A 14,757-nucleotide genomic window follows, 5' to 3' on the forward strand; every position below is an offset into this window, starting at 1 on the left:
CTTCCTTCCTTCCTTCCTTCCTTCCTTCCTTCCTTCCTTCCTTCCTTTATCCCTCTCCCTTCTTCCATTTTCTTTTCTATCTCTTTCTTTCCTATCTCTCTGGTGCTTTTTCTTTCTTCCTTTCTCAAATACAAATGATAAAACCATAATGGATAGACAGTTCTTATTTTTTTTTGTACATAGGATGTTACCAAATGGTTGTTACCAAATACTAATCAGCATAAGGGAAGGGGGTGAGGGGATGAGGAGCCAAACCAATGCCATGCTTAACAATTTCATCCAAAATGGCAAAGCAATAAGTAATCTAAGCCTGACTCAGTCATGCTTCAACATGCTGATATAATTCCAAGTAAGTGGGCACCCTGGAAAGAGACAAAATCATTTTTAGTACTATCCTATATGCATATGCATATAAGACATATAATGTACATTTAGATCAGGCATATTTTCATATCATTCTGCAGAAATATGTTCTTTGGTTTCCAAGGCCCTCTCCATTTTGTTTAATTTTTCTTTCTGAAGTGACCCATATCAGCAGTTTTCATAAGGAGAATGGATGAGTACTAGAAATTGTTATCAATATAAGAATGAAGCTATCTATAATTAAGCACAGTGTTCTCTAAAAGTCTTCTGAAATGAAGCAGATTCTTAAAAGACCAAATTCAGTTGGTAAGATTTATTATATACCCCTTATATTTGTATATCACAATTATTTGTTCTCTTCTACGACAGGGCCACATAAATTTTCTAAGATCTAAGTTCCAGCATGGGTATATAACAAATGTTCTCATTTGAGAGTATTAATGTATTTTAATGCATCATTTGTCATAAGCATGTTTGTAAGTAAAGGAATTCATAGTTGCTATATTAGGGAGTAAAGCTTGAGGTTTTTAGTTTTAGTTGGTTAGTCAATTGAAGGTATTACAAGATGCATTTGCATTCACAGCTTGACCAACCAGGGATCATTCTCAAGGGATTCCATTCTGTAGAAACACTGGCTGGTGCAGAAGGAATGGGCCAGCCATGCCTAAACTATTTAAAACTTCCTTACATTGTCATCAGTAGCTGGCTTATCTATTATCACCTCTGGCAGAAGCTGTCCAACAGGCGATGTAGGAGCTGAAGGTCCACCAACCAAGGAAACCACACCATTGCAATCTACAGTGCTGTGCATCTTCCCATTCACTGGAAACACCGCCAGCATCCGGGATGATCTACTGGCCTGACTTATGTTACTGTTGCGCCTTTCTCCATGGCGGCGGGGCACAAAGAGGGAATCTCTCCTGCTTTCATTGTCCTCAAATGTGCTGTGTTCATCATCAGCAAAGTCATTCTCAGATCCCACATCCTTTGCTCGCCCTCTAAAGCTGAAAAGGCTTGTTCTGCTGTTGCGCCTTGGAGAAAACAGGGAGCCACGAATGCTCAACAAGGACTAAAAAATTGATACAAGAGATGAGAATTATCATATATAGCAAAATGTACTTGACATTTAATAAAAGAAGTTGATTTGAAGGAAATGTCAGTTTCAGAGAAAAATTGCAGCTCATTCCTTTCATATAAATCTCATCTATTCTCATGTTTTCATTTATAATTGCAAATTACAGGAAGATACTGGGGCCTGCATTAGGGATTGGAGAGTTAGATTACACCATGCTCAATTTGAGTGAAAAAGATACCTGGACCATTGTATTCTCCAAATTCAAGCAGAAAAAATGTAGATAGGCAGTCAATAAATACTTATTGATTCACTGTGCTCTCTTTGCATATTCCTCCCCAGTAAAATATGTTTTTAATGATCCCCCTTCTCCCTAAGAATTTCAAGTACTTCTCATTTTAGTTCATCATCACCATCATCATCATCACTACTAAAATTTATAAAGCACTTTAAGGTTTTCAAAGTGCTTTATATTTACTATACTTTATTTTATCCTCACAACAACATAGGAGATAGGGCCTATTATTACCCTCATTTGACAAGTGAGAAAACTAAGAAAGACAGTTTAAGTGACTTGCCCAAGGTTACATAGCACATGAGTGTCTGAGGCAGGGTTCCAACTGAGGTGTTCCTGACTCCATGTTAACATTCCTTCCATTGAGCTATCTGGATATCTTAAATGTCATTTGGAAGTTAAGTATAAATAAATTATTATCTTCTGCCATTACCCTGTGGGTAAAAAGTTATTATATGACATGTTCAAGGTTTTAAACAAGTTAGTAATAATTAAAATTAAAATGACTAAAATATGACATTATATTTACATAAAGCTTTATATAAAAATAAGTACTTTAATTCAATAACCATTGATTAACTTCTTACTAAATGAGACAATATTTGATTTGCATTATTTCATTTATTTTTTATAACATATCAGTGAAGTGGGTAGCCTAAGTGTTATCATTCCAATATCCAGGAGAAGAAATTAACTTAGAGAGATTATGGTCACATAGCATAGCAAGGACTAGAACCCAGATCTTCTGACTCAAAGTACAGGATTCTTCCTACTAGGTCATGTAGTATTCATACACAATGTAAATCAAAATCTCTTCTAAGTAAAAAGATTTAAGGAAATAATACAAATCTTCCATCATAGGACTAAAGTTAATGAGGCCACTTTAAGTCTCTTAGTCTGATTCACTTTCTGGCTATTATGTAAGATATTCTACAGATTTACTTTACATATCACTTTAATGAAGACATTGCCATACCTGGTGTGGGGAGGAGTACCTCTTTTCATAGGTCAATCGGTTCCCTTCAATGGAGAATCGGAAGCCTTTCCTCCTAATACTCTCTTCAGATTCAGATTTGTGGAATTCATCCTCATCTTTCTCTTCTCCACCTGACTGCTCTTTCTGTTTTCTTTTCTTTCGCCGGTTCCTTCTTTCCTTTGCACTCTTTGAACTCAGCTTTGAGGCTTCTGAAGAACTCTCTGAGAGTCCACCTGCTGCACTGGGTTCTCTGGAATGTTCAGAGGCAGTGGCTGCTGCTGCTGCCTGCCACATTAAATGAATAAATAAATTAAAAAGCACTTATAACCCATTCAAACTGTGCCAAGCACTATGCTAAATGCTGGGATACAAAGAAAAAAAGCTAGACAATCCCTGCTCTCAAGGAGCTCATACTATCATTGGGGGAACCAAAAAAATAACAGAAAGTTCAACTATGAGGTAGAAAAAAAGCCTGGAAATTCTAAGGATACAGGAGAGGGACAGATGGCAAAGCCTAGAAGTCCTTAAGTTATATCAGTAAATTAGATGGTAGTTCTGTGCTGGACATAGATGCAGGACTGATGATAAGACCTGCTAGAACTCTATCTCACTAGAAGCATATTGCACTAAATGTAAGTTCAGTATTTCACATGTAGATATTTGTACTTTGAAATGACTCAAGTAGTTATTTTTTTAATTAAACAGTTGCTAATTGAAGTCTATCAAAGGTTGTGGTAGCTTTATAAGTATAAGAGAAAATGAGCTTTTTACTTCCCACTTAATGAAGGATTTCCAGGCTAATGTAATTTTCCTTGTCAACTTTTATTATGTCTGTATTTGCTTCCCAGGGAAAAATATTGTTCAAAGAGAATCAATCAGGCATCAGCAAGAACATGGATGAATATTACTTAGTATTAAAATTGGTATTTAATTAGCATCTCTTTCTTTGTTCTCAAAAGGATTTCCCACTCAAATTAATGGAAGGATGGAAAAAAATAGAATGAAGCCTCTCAATTGATCAGACCATTATTGGTCATTGACTATACATGGTAATATGTATAAATTATGGTATCCCAGGAAGATTCACTATAACCTTCCTAAACTACTATATTCTACCTATGGACAGAAAGTTAGGGAAGAATAGGAAGTACTAATCCTGTTCTTAGTTGACAGAAGATTTTTATTGGCTCTGAAAGCATTCCACCTAAAATACAGTCACAGTACTTAATCTATTTAGCTTACTAGTGATGACATGATTGGTAACAGAGTTTGCCACAGTTAACTAGTCAGCATATCATTTAATATGAATTAATTATTAAGTATTAGTATGTGTCAGGCACTGTGCTAAGCACTGAGGATACAAAAAAATACAGAACCCATCCCTCCTCTCACAAAGCTCACAGTCTAAAGGGAGACACAGTATGTAAGTGACTAGGCTTATACAAGATGTATACAGAATATAATGTAACCTCAGATAAGAAGGCATTAGCCACTGAGGGGGGCCAGCAAAGAAGGTGGGATTTGAGTTGAATCTTGAAGGAAGCCAAAGAGAACAAGAGGCCAAGATGAGGAGGCATACCCAAAGGCACAGAGATGGAAAATATTAATTCTTATCAAAATCCTTTGATACCTGTGTAATGGACAGTACTATTAACACTATCTATTCCTTGCTTATGGAACTAAGGCAGGAGTTTGATGAATGTCATTCAAACCCAGAAGACTTTCAGTTGAAAAGAAATATGCAAGCCTTTAGGAACTAGGGAAACATCTTCCTTTATCACACTCAATGAAGTTCTGTCTCAAATAAAAGGTAATTTTATTTTGAATTTTCTCGTAATGATAGCATGTAGGGTCAGCAATGGTTTTTTTTGCAATCATGTAAAATGAATACAAATTACTATTTAAAATTTTCTTACTTCACCTTTTTCTTCTCAGAATCTCAAGGTAATTTACACATATCATTTCCTTCATATCTCTGGCCTTCTTCAGACAAAGGTTTACTTTAAGTATTCCAAACCTCTTTTTGGTAGTTGAAGAATTAGAAAAATAAAGTGAAATCAACAAGAGTAAGTCCAGATAGAGATGTCACAGAATTAGAGAAACCTTAGAGAACAAACTTTTCAAACCCCTCATTAGGAAACTGAGGCAAAGGGATATGATGTGACACCTCAAAAATGTCATAGCACTAGCCGGTACTAGTCATGTAAGACTAGGAAACTGAGACAGAGTCTTGATATGATTTACTTCCAAATCACACAGTAGCTAGCAATGTTGTCTAATTCTGGATTCAGATTTCCCCATCGCCCTTACTGTAGTTCCCCCAAATTGCTATCTTTTCTTCTTGGATCCAACCAATTTGTTCCTTTGGGAGAGTTGTGGAGGGTGTGATATTAAAGGAGAAGAAAGGAACAAAGTCAGTCTGATGGGATATTTCCTACAGAGAATTTACCTGAGCTGCTTCTTGTTGCTTCTTAAGCTGTTCCAGCATCTGCTGAAACTCAGCCTCCTTCTGCTCCGCCTCTTCCATGGTGGCCTGATTCTGCTCCTCATAGGCCATGGCAACCACAGCCAGGATCAAATTTATAAGGTAGAAAGAGCCCAAGAAAATGACCAGGACAAAAAATATCATGTATGTCTTGCCAGCTGCACGGAGTGTCTAGAAACAAAAATAGAATGACAATTTTCAATGTTTCTTAGTATCATATGATGAGCAATATTGAATTAGAAAGAACTTCAGAGGTCGAGTCCAACCCCTTCATTTTACAGATAAGGATATAAGATATGAACAATTAAGTGATTCGCCCCGTTCACAAAATTAGTAAGTAGGATTCAGATCCAAATCTTCTTGACTTCCTGTCCAGTGCACTATGCACTACTGTACATCAGGTCCAGGCATTGCATCACAGGTGTGGACAAAAAAATTTCCAGGGTATTTTTGCATATTTCAGTGGATTCACCCATCAATAATCTGAATAGCACAGTATTTCCTTTAGAATTAGACTTTGGAGTTTACAGGAGACTCTAAGGTCACCTAGCCCAATCCCCTCACATCTAAGAGATGAGGATGATGGACTCAGAGACATAAAGTGAATTGACCAAAGAAAAACAGCATTAGGAGCCATCATGTGAACTCACTCCATCAAATTCCTAGTCTGTTCTCTTATTCTTATGATGTCATGAGAGATTTAGTTGAATAGATTTAGTTGAATCTGATAATATTAAGCATTTGTTTCTCTAAGTCCTCACCAGTTGATAAAGGTTTTCCCAGAAGTCCTGAGTCATCAGTCGAAACAGGGACAAGAAAGCCCAGCTGAAGGTGTCAAAGCTTGTGTAACCATAGTTGGGGTTTCGACCAGTTTTCACACACATATATCCTTCTGGACACTGGCTACAAATGGAGGAGGAAAGGAAGTATTAGTGGGGACTCTGCTATCTTTCTATGCTGATAAAGCACTGTCCCAACAGTTTGGTCAGATATATGTATGCATTACTGAAAATAATCCTAGATAGTTAAGATGTCAATTACTGCAGGAAAATATTACATTATACAGGGTGTTCAAAAAGTCTCAATGCCGTTTTAAATTAAAGGTAAAGCTTAAAGTGGCCCTAAGACTTTTGGGACACTCTGTATTGCTATCATATGTCAATACTACCAATTTATCAGATGGTCTCTAGAAATGTAAACCATGGAATACAAACTCATTTTCTTTAACCATTTTGTTGGTAAAAAAAAAAATGTATTTTAACCATCTGTACTCTTGCTCCAATGATGTCTGATCACAGCTATCATAATTTCTTGAGCTTAAAAAAAAGTTAAACTACTATTACATATAACAGTGGTGCTTCTTGGTCAGCTAATAATTCTTATGTACCCGTTTCAAGAACACCTTAATTAAAAAGATCCAGCTAACCCAATAAAGTTCAAAATCATGTATCACTTAAATTTTGAACTCCAAAAAAGTTTTTCCATGGGAAAAATAAGGAACACATAAAAAAACTTTATAGTTAGTATACCATATTTCTCTATTTCTATAAAAAGAAAAACATTTAAACAATCAGTTTAAAACTGCACTAAGACTTTTGGTATACCCTGTATAATATTGGCTTACCCGGCATCTGAGCTGTTACCACAGAGGAGTGCATCCATATATCCTTCCAGAACATAAAAATATTCTGTTTTGAAAGATTCAAAGAAAGGAAAACTTAAATGGAGAAAGTTTACATAGCTACAAAATGACTAAAAGGAAAATAGTCGTATCAGAGTCAGTTGCTTAAGATTAAGTGAAATTTATTTAGTCATAAAGATAAGGAATGGAACTGTGTTTTTTTTTTTTTTTTGTTTGTTTGTTTGTTTTTTGGTGTGGAAGACTTCTGGATTAGAAAACTCTGCTAATGCAGGTCAGTACTTTCTCTGCAAATTAAAGAGCCATGATGTTGAACTCATAGAAACGGATCTCTGGGGCCTCATATTGACTTAGAAAATCACAAATCAGCATTGCCTATATTATGATGTATTTTCATTTATTTTGCTAAACATTTCTCAGTTATACTTTAATTGAGTTCAGACCACACTCCATTCCACTTCAGTGAATTTGACTACTCTGGCCTGGAGCATTGAGAGATTGGTGACTGGCCCAGAAACAAACAGCCAGTCTATGTTAGAGGTAGGACCTGAAGTCACATCTTACTGGTCTCTAAGAACAATCCTCTACTATACAATACTGATTCTTAAATCATACTATGCATGTAAGTGAAACTTCCTCCCCTTCTCCATCAAAAGTTTTTAGAAACTGCATCAAGCAGGTTAGATTTTTTAAATTGCCTACATTTATTTCTTCAGCATGAATTTAGGTTGATAAATACTTACAGCTTGTATAATTTTTATAAGTATTGATTTTCTCCCCCAATGTAACAAGTACAACTATGTCAAAATAGAAAAATAAAAGGCATTTTTTTACTTTATAAAAATCCCTATCTTTAAATATAAACACTAAAGGTTTCTTTTAGACATGTCCCTTAGGAGTATCATGAAAAGTCTTGAAAGTTTGCAATTGTTTAATTTTCTTGTGTAGAAATAAAAATATTGGGCCAGAAATAACTAACTTTAAATGAAAATCAGAGTCGGAGGATTTTTAAGGGCCATATAAGAATTGTCAATATTAGATGTCAAAATATTGAATAATACTTATTCATTTCATCTAAAGATGTCCAAATCTAGAATGTAAAATAATTTTTTTTGTTCTCCATTTAAACAATCTCTAGTATGGACTGTTTTCACCGCTCATGTCTGCTCCCTCCTTTCCTTGGCTTCCTTCAAGTCCCAGTTAAAATCTCACCATCTACAGGAAGTCTTTCTTGATCCCCTTAGGTCTAATGTTTTCCTTCTCATGATTATTTCCTATTTATCCTATATACAGCTTCTTTGTAAGTACTTATTTGCATGTTATGTCCCCCCTTAGATTGAAATCCCTTGAGAAAAGAGACCATCTTTTTGCCTTTCTTTGTATACCTAGTGCTTATCACAGTGTCTGGTACATTATAGGTGCTTAATTAATGTTTATTGACTGATTATTTGTGAAGTTTTTTATTAGTACTTGTAAAACTGAACTACTATACACATATTTTGTTTGGTTCAGAGCCATCTGCCTTCATATATGGATGATTAATTAGTATTACATCTTGTATATTCTCACCAGAGAAAAAAAATCCTGAAATGATACTTTAATATTCAGCTATTTAAATACAAGATCTTCACAGAGAACACCTTCCAGTATCCTGGTAACATGAACACATGCAACATATAAGGAACCAAGGGTACATGTTACTTAATTCCCCTCTCCCTCAGTTTTATCTAATACAGTCATTCTTTTTTTTTTTTTTAAAGCAATCGGGGTTAAGCAACTTGTTCAAGGTTACATGGCCAGCCATCTCTGGGTGTGGTGCTAAGCATCTGAGCCCCGACCTGATCCCCAGGTCATCCCGACACTGGAGCCGGTGCTCTTACTTGCTGAGCCACCTGGCCGCCCCTAATACAGTCATTCTTAATAAAAGCACATTCATAATTGCATTAAAATGTTAATACATTACTGTATGTTATGAAAGATATTAGTTTGTCCCAAACTAGTACCTTTCATTAGACTATAAAGACGAGGTCAGTTATATCTTTCCCTTTTTATATAATTAGCAATTAATTAAAAAGTATCAACCTGGGTGGAGTCAAGATGGTGGAGTAAAAGCAGGGACTCACTTGAGTTTTCCCCGAAGTCCCTCCAAATACCTGTGAAAAATGACTCTGAACAAATTCTAGAGCAGCAGAACCCACAAAAAGACAGAGTGAAACAAATTTCCATCCAAGACAACCTGGATGGTCAGCAGGAAAGTTCTGTTGTGCCAGACTGGAAGAAGAGCACAGACCATCACAAAACACACCAGTATAGACTGGGTGGGATAGGATAGAGGGAAATATAGTTAGTCTTTCACAACATGACTATTATAGAAATGTTTTGCATGACTACACATGTGCAATCTATATCAAATTGCTTGCCCTCTCAATGAGGGCGGGTGGGGAGGGAGGAAGGGAGAGAATTTGGAACTTGAAGTTTTAAAAAATAATGTTAAAAATTGCTTTTACATGCAACTGGGAAATAAGATACATGGGTAATGGGGTATAGAAATCTATCTTCCCTACAGGAAAATAGAATGGGAAGGTGATAAGAGAAGGGGGTGGTGGTAAAGGAAAGGAGGACAGATTGGAGGAAGGGGTAATCAGAATGCACACTGTCATGGGGGGGGGGAAGGGGACATATGGGGAGAAAATATGGAACTCAAAATCTTATGGAAGTGAATGGTGAAAACTAAAATAAATAGTTAAATTGAAATGTGAAAAAAAAGTATCAACCCCCTAGTACTTTATTATATATATTTTTAAAACCACAAATCCCATATTAGTCATATACTTGTGCATTATGAACCAATTTTTTTATGTAATTGCTTACCAAATAATTCCAGAAAATAGTAGGAAGCTAGGGTTCAAGAGTATTTAAATTTTTAAAATCATTAGATGTATTCATAATTTCTCTTAAAAGTATCTTCCTTTCCCTATGAATCATGCTCTGAGTCACCTTTTCTTTTCAAATGTTAGCCCTTGAAGATAAGATTAAAGAGGAAAGTCTTGGTATTTTTTTTTCTTATCATAAGGAAAGGAATTTTGATGCCAATTCTTTATGCTTTTGAGAATGAATATTGGCAAAGATATTGAGATCTTGCATCAATACTTGAAATAAGCAAGTTGCTTTAAGTAACTTCTTTGATAGATTTAAAACTACCATTTTCCCCCAGTAGGTATGTGTCCCCATGTATAGAGAACTGGGCTTGGAGTCATGAAGACCTGAGCTGAAATCCTGCATCAAACACTTCTAAGTGTAACCATTGGCAAGTCACTTAACTTTTGTCTGCCTCAGTTTCCTCATCTGTAAAATGGAGATAATAATAGCCCTTACCTCTCAGGGTTGTTGCAAGGATAAAATTGGAGTAATATTTGTAAAGTACTAGTTAACCATTAAGTATTATATAAATGCAAGTTATTAGTGATTACTATTCACACTAGTCTGCTCTTTATTATAAAGCCCAATAAGATACATTACATTTCTATCAATCTATCATTTTCCCCAATTAAAAAAAAATTTATTTAAAGTTTTGAGTTCCAAATCCTATTCTTTCCTCTTTCCTTCCCTCCCCCCTTGTAATGGTAATATAAATGGAAAGATCTTTCTCATTCATTAATCGGCCCATGTGACATGCATAAGTCACACTGAAGCCCAAGACACATGAGTTTGAGTCACTTAAAGCCTATGGTGGGAGGAACTTACTGAACAGGTAGAACAGAAAGGATGGAGCAATTGAAGGGGAGAGGAGAGCTGAGAGGAAGTTGCTCAGAGTAGTTAGAGCTGAGGGAGAGAGAGGAAGCAGGCAGTGAGCTGTGAGTGTTCATTTGTGGGAAGGGCCTAGCACAGGGAAGGCTTGGGTATAACAGTGGCCCCTGCATTGCTGTTGTGTATAGATTTATTTGTTGCTATGATGGATTTGACTTTCTGCTATTGGGATTCAACTTTCTGGTGCCTGAATAAATGTTTTGGTTCTGTCTTAAATGTTGAGAGTCTGTTATATTTTGCAATATTTTGCTGGCATAGTCATAGTTGCTGCAGGTGCTATGAATATTGCATTAGTGCTACACTCCCCCCCACCCCAAGATGGTAAGCAATCAGATAGTTATACATAGACAATTATATAAACATTTCCATATTAGTAATTTTGTATAAAAAGACTCAAATGGAAAAAAAAGGAAAGTGAAAAATAGCATGCTTCAGTCTATAGTCAATAAATATGTGGAGCTGTATAGTATCTTAGTCTTTTGGGATTGTCTTGAATCATTGTATTGCTGAAAAAAGCTAAGTCATTCACAGTTCTTCATCAAACTATATTGCTATACTGTGAACAATATTTTCCTGGTTCTGTTTACTTCACTATGCATCAGTTCATATAAACCTTTCCAGTTTTTTCTTAAATCATCCTGCTTGTCATTTTTAAAGTATAATATTCCATTATAATCATATACCCACAACTTATTTAGCCATTCCCCAATTGACGGGTATCCCTTTGATCTCTAATTCTTAGCCACCACAAAAAGAGCTGCTATAGATATTTTTTGTACAAATAGATACTTTTCTCTTTTTTGGATGTCTTTGGGATATAGACCTAGCAGTGGTATTTCTGGATCAGAGGGTATATATAGTTTTATAGCCCTTTGGGTATAGTTCCAAATTGCTCTCCAGAATGATTGGATTATTTCATAACTCCACCACCAGTGCGTTAGTGTCCCAGTATTCCCATATTCAACATCTAAGATTTTCCTTTTTTTTTTTGTCATATTAGCCGATCTGATAGGTATGATGTGGTATCTCAGACTTGTTTTAATTTGTATTTCTCTGATCAATAGGGATACAGAGCATTTTTTTATATGACCATAGATGGTTCTGAAAACTGCTTGTTTATATTCTTTGACCATTTATCAGTTGGGGGATGACTTGTATTCCTATAAATTTGACTCAGTTCTCTGTATATTTGAGAAATGAGGCCTTACTGATATTTGTTGTAAAATCCCCCCCCAACCCTGTTTTCTGTTTTTCTTATAATTTTGGTTGCATTAGTTTTGTTTGTGCAAAACCTTTTAAATTTTATAAAATCAAAATTATCTGTTTTATATTTTGTAATGTTTTTCATGTCTTCTTTGAACCTAAATTCTTCCCTTATCCATAAATCTGAGAGACAAAGTATTACATGCTCTCTTAATTTGCTTAGATTATTACCCTTTATGTGTAAATCATGTACCCTTTTTGACCTTATCTTGGTATACGGTATGAGATGTTGGTCTATACCTTGTTTCTGCCATACTATTTTCCAATTTTTCCAGAAGGTTTTGCCAAATAATGGGTTTTTGTTCTAAAAGCTTGGGTCTTTGAGTTTATCATATACAAGATTACTATGGTCATTTACTATACTGTAATTTGTTCCTAATTTATTCCACTGATCCACCACTCTATTCCTTAACCAGTACCAAATTGTTTTGATAATTACCACTTTATAATACAATCTGAGATCTGGTAAAGCTAGATCATGTTCTTTCACATTTAAAAAAATTAATTCCCTTGATATTCTTGTGCTTTTGTTCTTCCAGATGAATTTTGTTATTTTTTTCTAGCTCTATAAAATAATTTTTTGATCTTTTGATTGGTATAGCATTGAATAAATAGTTTAATTTAGGTAGAAGTCATTTTTATTATATTGGCTTGGTCCATTCATAGGCAATTAACATTTTTCCAATTGTTTAGATCTGACTTTATTTGTTTTATAACTTATGTTCATATAGCTCCTAGGTTTATTTTGGCAGTTCAATTTGTCTACAGTTATTTTAAATGGAATTTCTCTTTATACCTCTTGCTGTTGGACTTTGTTGGTAATATATAAAAATACTGATGATTTATGCGGATTTTATATATCTTGCAACTTTGCTAAAGTTGTTAATAATTTCAAGTAGTTTTTGAGTTGATTCTCTAGGATTTCATAAAGGTACCATCTTATCATCTGCAAAGAGTGATAGTTTTGTTTCTTCATTGCCTATTGTAATTCCTTTAATTCATCTTCCTTTTTATTGCTTTGGCTAACATAGAAGTATAATATTAAATAATAAAGTTGATAATGGGTATCCTTGCTTCACCCCTGATAAAATTGCAAAGGCTTCTAGCTTTTTCCCATTACAAACAGTGCTTGTTGATGGTTTTAGATAAATATTACTTATCATATTAAGATAAAATCCATATGGGGCACCTAGGTGGCACAGTGAGTGGAGCACTGGCCCTGGAGTCAGGAGGACCTGAGTTCAAAACCAGCCTCAGACACTTGACACACTTATTAGCCGTGTGACTTTGGGCAAGTCACTTAACCCCAATTGCCCTCCAAAAAGCAAAAATAAAATAAAATCCATGTATTCCCATGCCCTCTAGTGTCTTTAATAGGAAAGGGTTCAGTATTTTGTCTAAGGCCTTTTTCTGCATCTATTGAGATAAACATATAATTCCTGTGTTTTTGTTATTGATGTGGTCAATTATGCTGATAGTTTTCCTGATATTGAATCAGCCCTGCATTGCTGGTATGAATCCCACCTGATCATAGTGTATGATCCTTGTGACATATTGCTGTGATCTTTTTACTGGTATTTTATTTAAAATATTTGCATCAATATTCATTAGGGAATTTGGTCTATAATTTTCCTTCTCTGTTTTGGCTCTTCCTGGTTTAGGTATCAGCACCATATTTGTGTTGGAGCTTCATTTGGTATAACTTCATCCATTTTTTCAAAAGAGTTTATATAGTATTGGTATTGGAATTAATTGTTCTTTAAATGTTTTGAAGAATTCACTGGTGAATCCAACTGGTCTGGAGAATTTCTTCTTAAGAAGTTCATTGGTGGGGGTGGGTAGATGGCACAGTGAACAGATCACTGGCCCTGGAGTCAGGAGGACCTGAATTTAAATCCAGCCTCAGACATTTAACACTTACTAGCCCTGTGACCTTGGGCAAGTCACTTAACCCCAAATGCCCTCCCTTCCCCTCTCCAAAAAGCAAAAAGAAGTCCATTGGTGGCTTATTCAATTTCTTTTTCTAAAACTGAGTTAAGTATTTTATTTCTTCTTCTGCAAACCTGAGTGATTTATATTTTTGTAGATATTCATCCATTTCATTTATATTATCAAGTTTATTGGCTTATAATTGGGCAAAGCGCACCTAATAATTGTCTTAATTTCTTCTTCATTGGTGGTGGTGAATTCACCCCTTTTTTCTGATACTAGTAAATTTGATTTTCTTCTTCTTTTAAATCAGATTACCAATGGTTTAACTATTTTATTATGTTTTTCTCTCATAAAACTAGCTTCTAGTTTTATTTATTAGTTCAGTGGTTTTCTTAGTTTTCATTTTATTAATATTTCCTCTGATTTTCAGGATTTCCAAATTAGTGCTTAATTTGGGATTTTTAATTTGTTCCTTTTCTAGGTTTGTTATTTGCATGCCCAATTCATTAACCTGCTTTTTCTCTATTTTATTGATATAAACAATTTGAGTTATAAATTTTCTCCTAAGCACTGCTTTGGCTGCATTCCATAAATTTTGGTATGTTGTCTCACTGTTGTCATTTTTTAAATGAAATTATCATTGTTTCTATGATTTATTCTTTTACCCACTTATTTTTAAAGATTAGATTATTTAATTTCCAATTAATTTTAACTCTCTCCTTCCATTGTCTATTATTGAATCTATTTTTTATTGCATTTTGACCTGAGAAGGATGAACTTATTATTTCTGATTTTCTGCATTTGGTTGTGAGGTTTTTATGTGCTACTACATTGTCAATTTTTGTTTAGGTACCATGCACCACTGAGAAAAAGTATATTCTTTTTGACTCTCATTCAATTTTCTCAAGAAATCTATCATATCTAT

The 14,757-nt window shown here is 34.9% G+C and overlaps 1 protein-coding gene across 1 annotated transcript in view; it reads right to left on the reverse strand.

Annotated features, from left to right (window-relative positions):
* The window catches only part of LOC138155437 (sodium channel protein type 1 subunit alpha-like), a 225,373-nt gene that overhangs the window by 93,705 nt on the left and 116,911 nt on the right, over positions 1-14,757 (reverse strand). The window contains exons 9-13 of the mRNA XM_069080688.1: positions 6,816-6,879; positions 5,953-6,094; positions 5,156-5,362; positions 2,707-2,991; positions 1,085-1,432 (exon numbers count right to left, since the gene is read on the reverse strand). Of these exons, the coding sequence (XP_068936789.1) occupies positions 1,085-1,432; positions 2,707-2,991; positions 5,156-5,362; positions 5,953-6,094; positions 6,816-6,879 (1,046 nt within the window). The remainder of the gene's footprint in view (positions 1-1,084; positions 1,433-2,706; positions 2,992-5,155; positions 5,363-5,952; positions 6,095-6,815; positions 6,880-14,757) is intronic.

The sequence above is a fragment of the Petaurus breviceps genome, unplaced genomic scaffold (genome assembly GCF_028583685.1).
Source record: "Petaurus breviceps papuanus isolate PSGF00001 unplaced genomic scaffold, PetGlider_PUasm1.0 91133, whole genome shotgun sequence".
Lineage (NCBI taxonomy): Eukaryota > Metazoa > Chordata > Mammalia > Diprotodontia > Petauridae > Petaurus > Petaurus breviceps.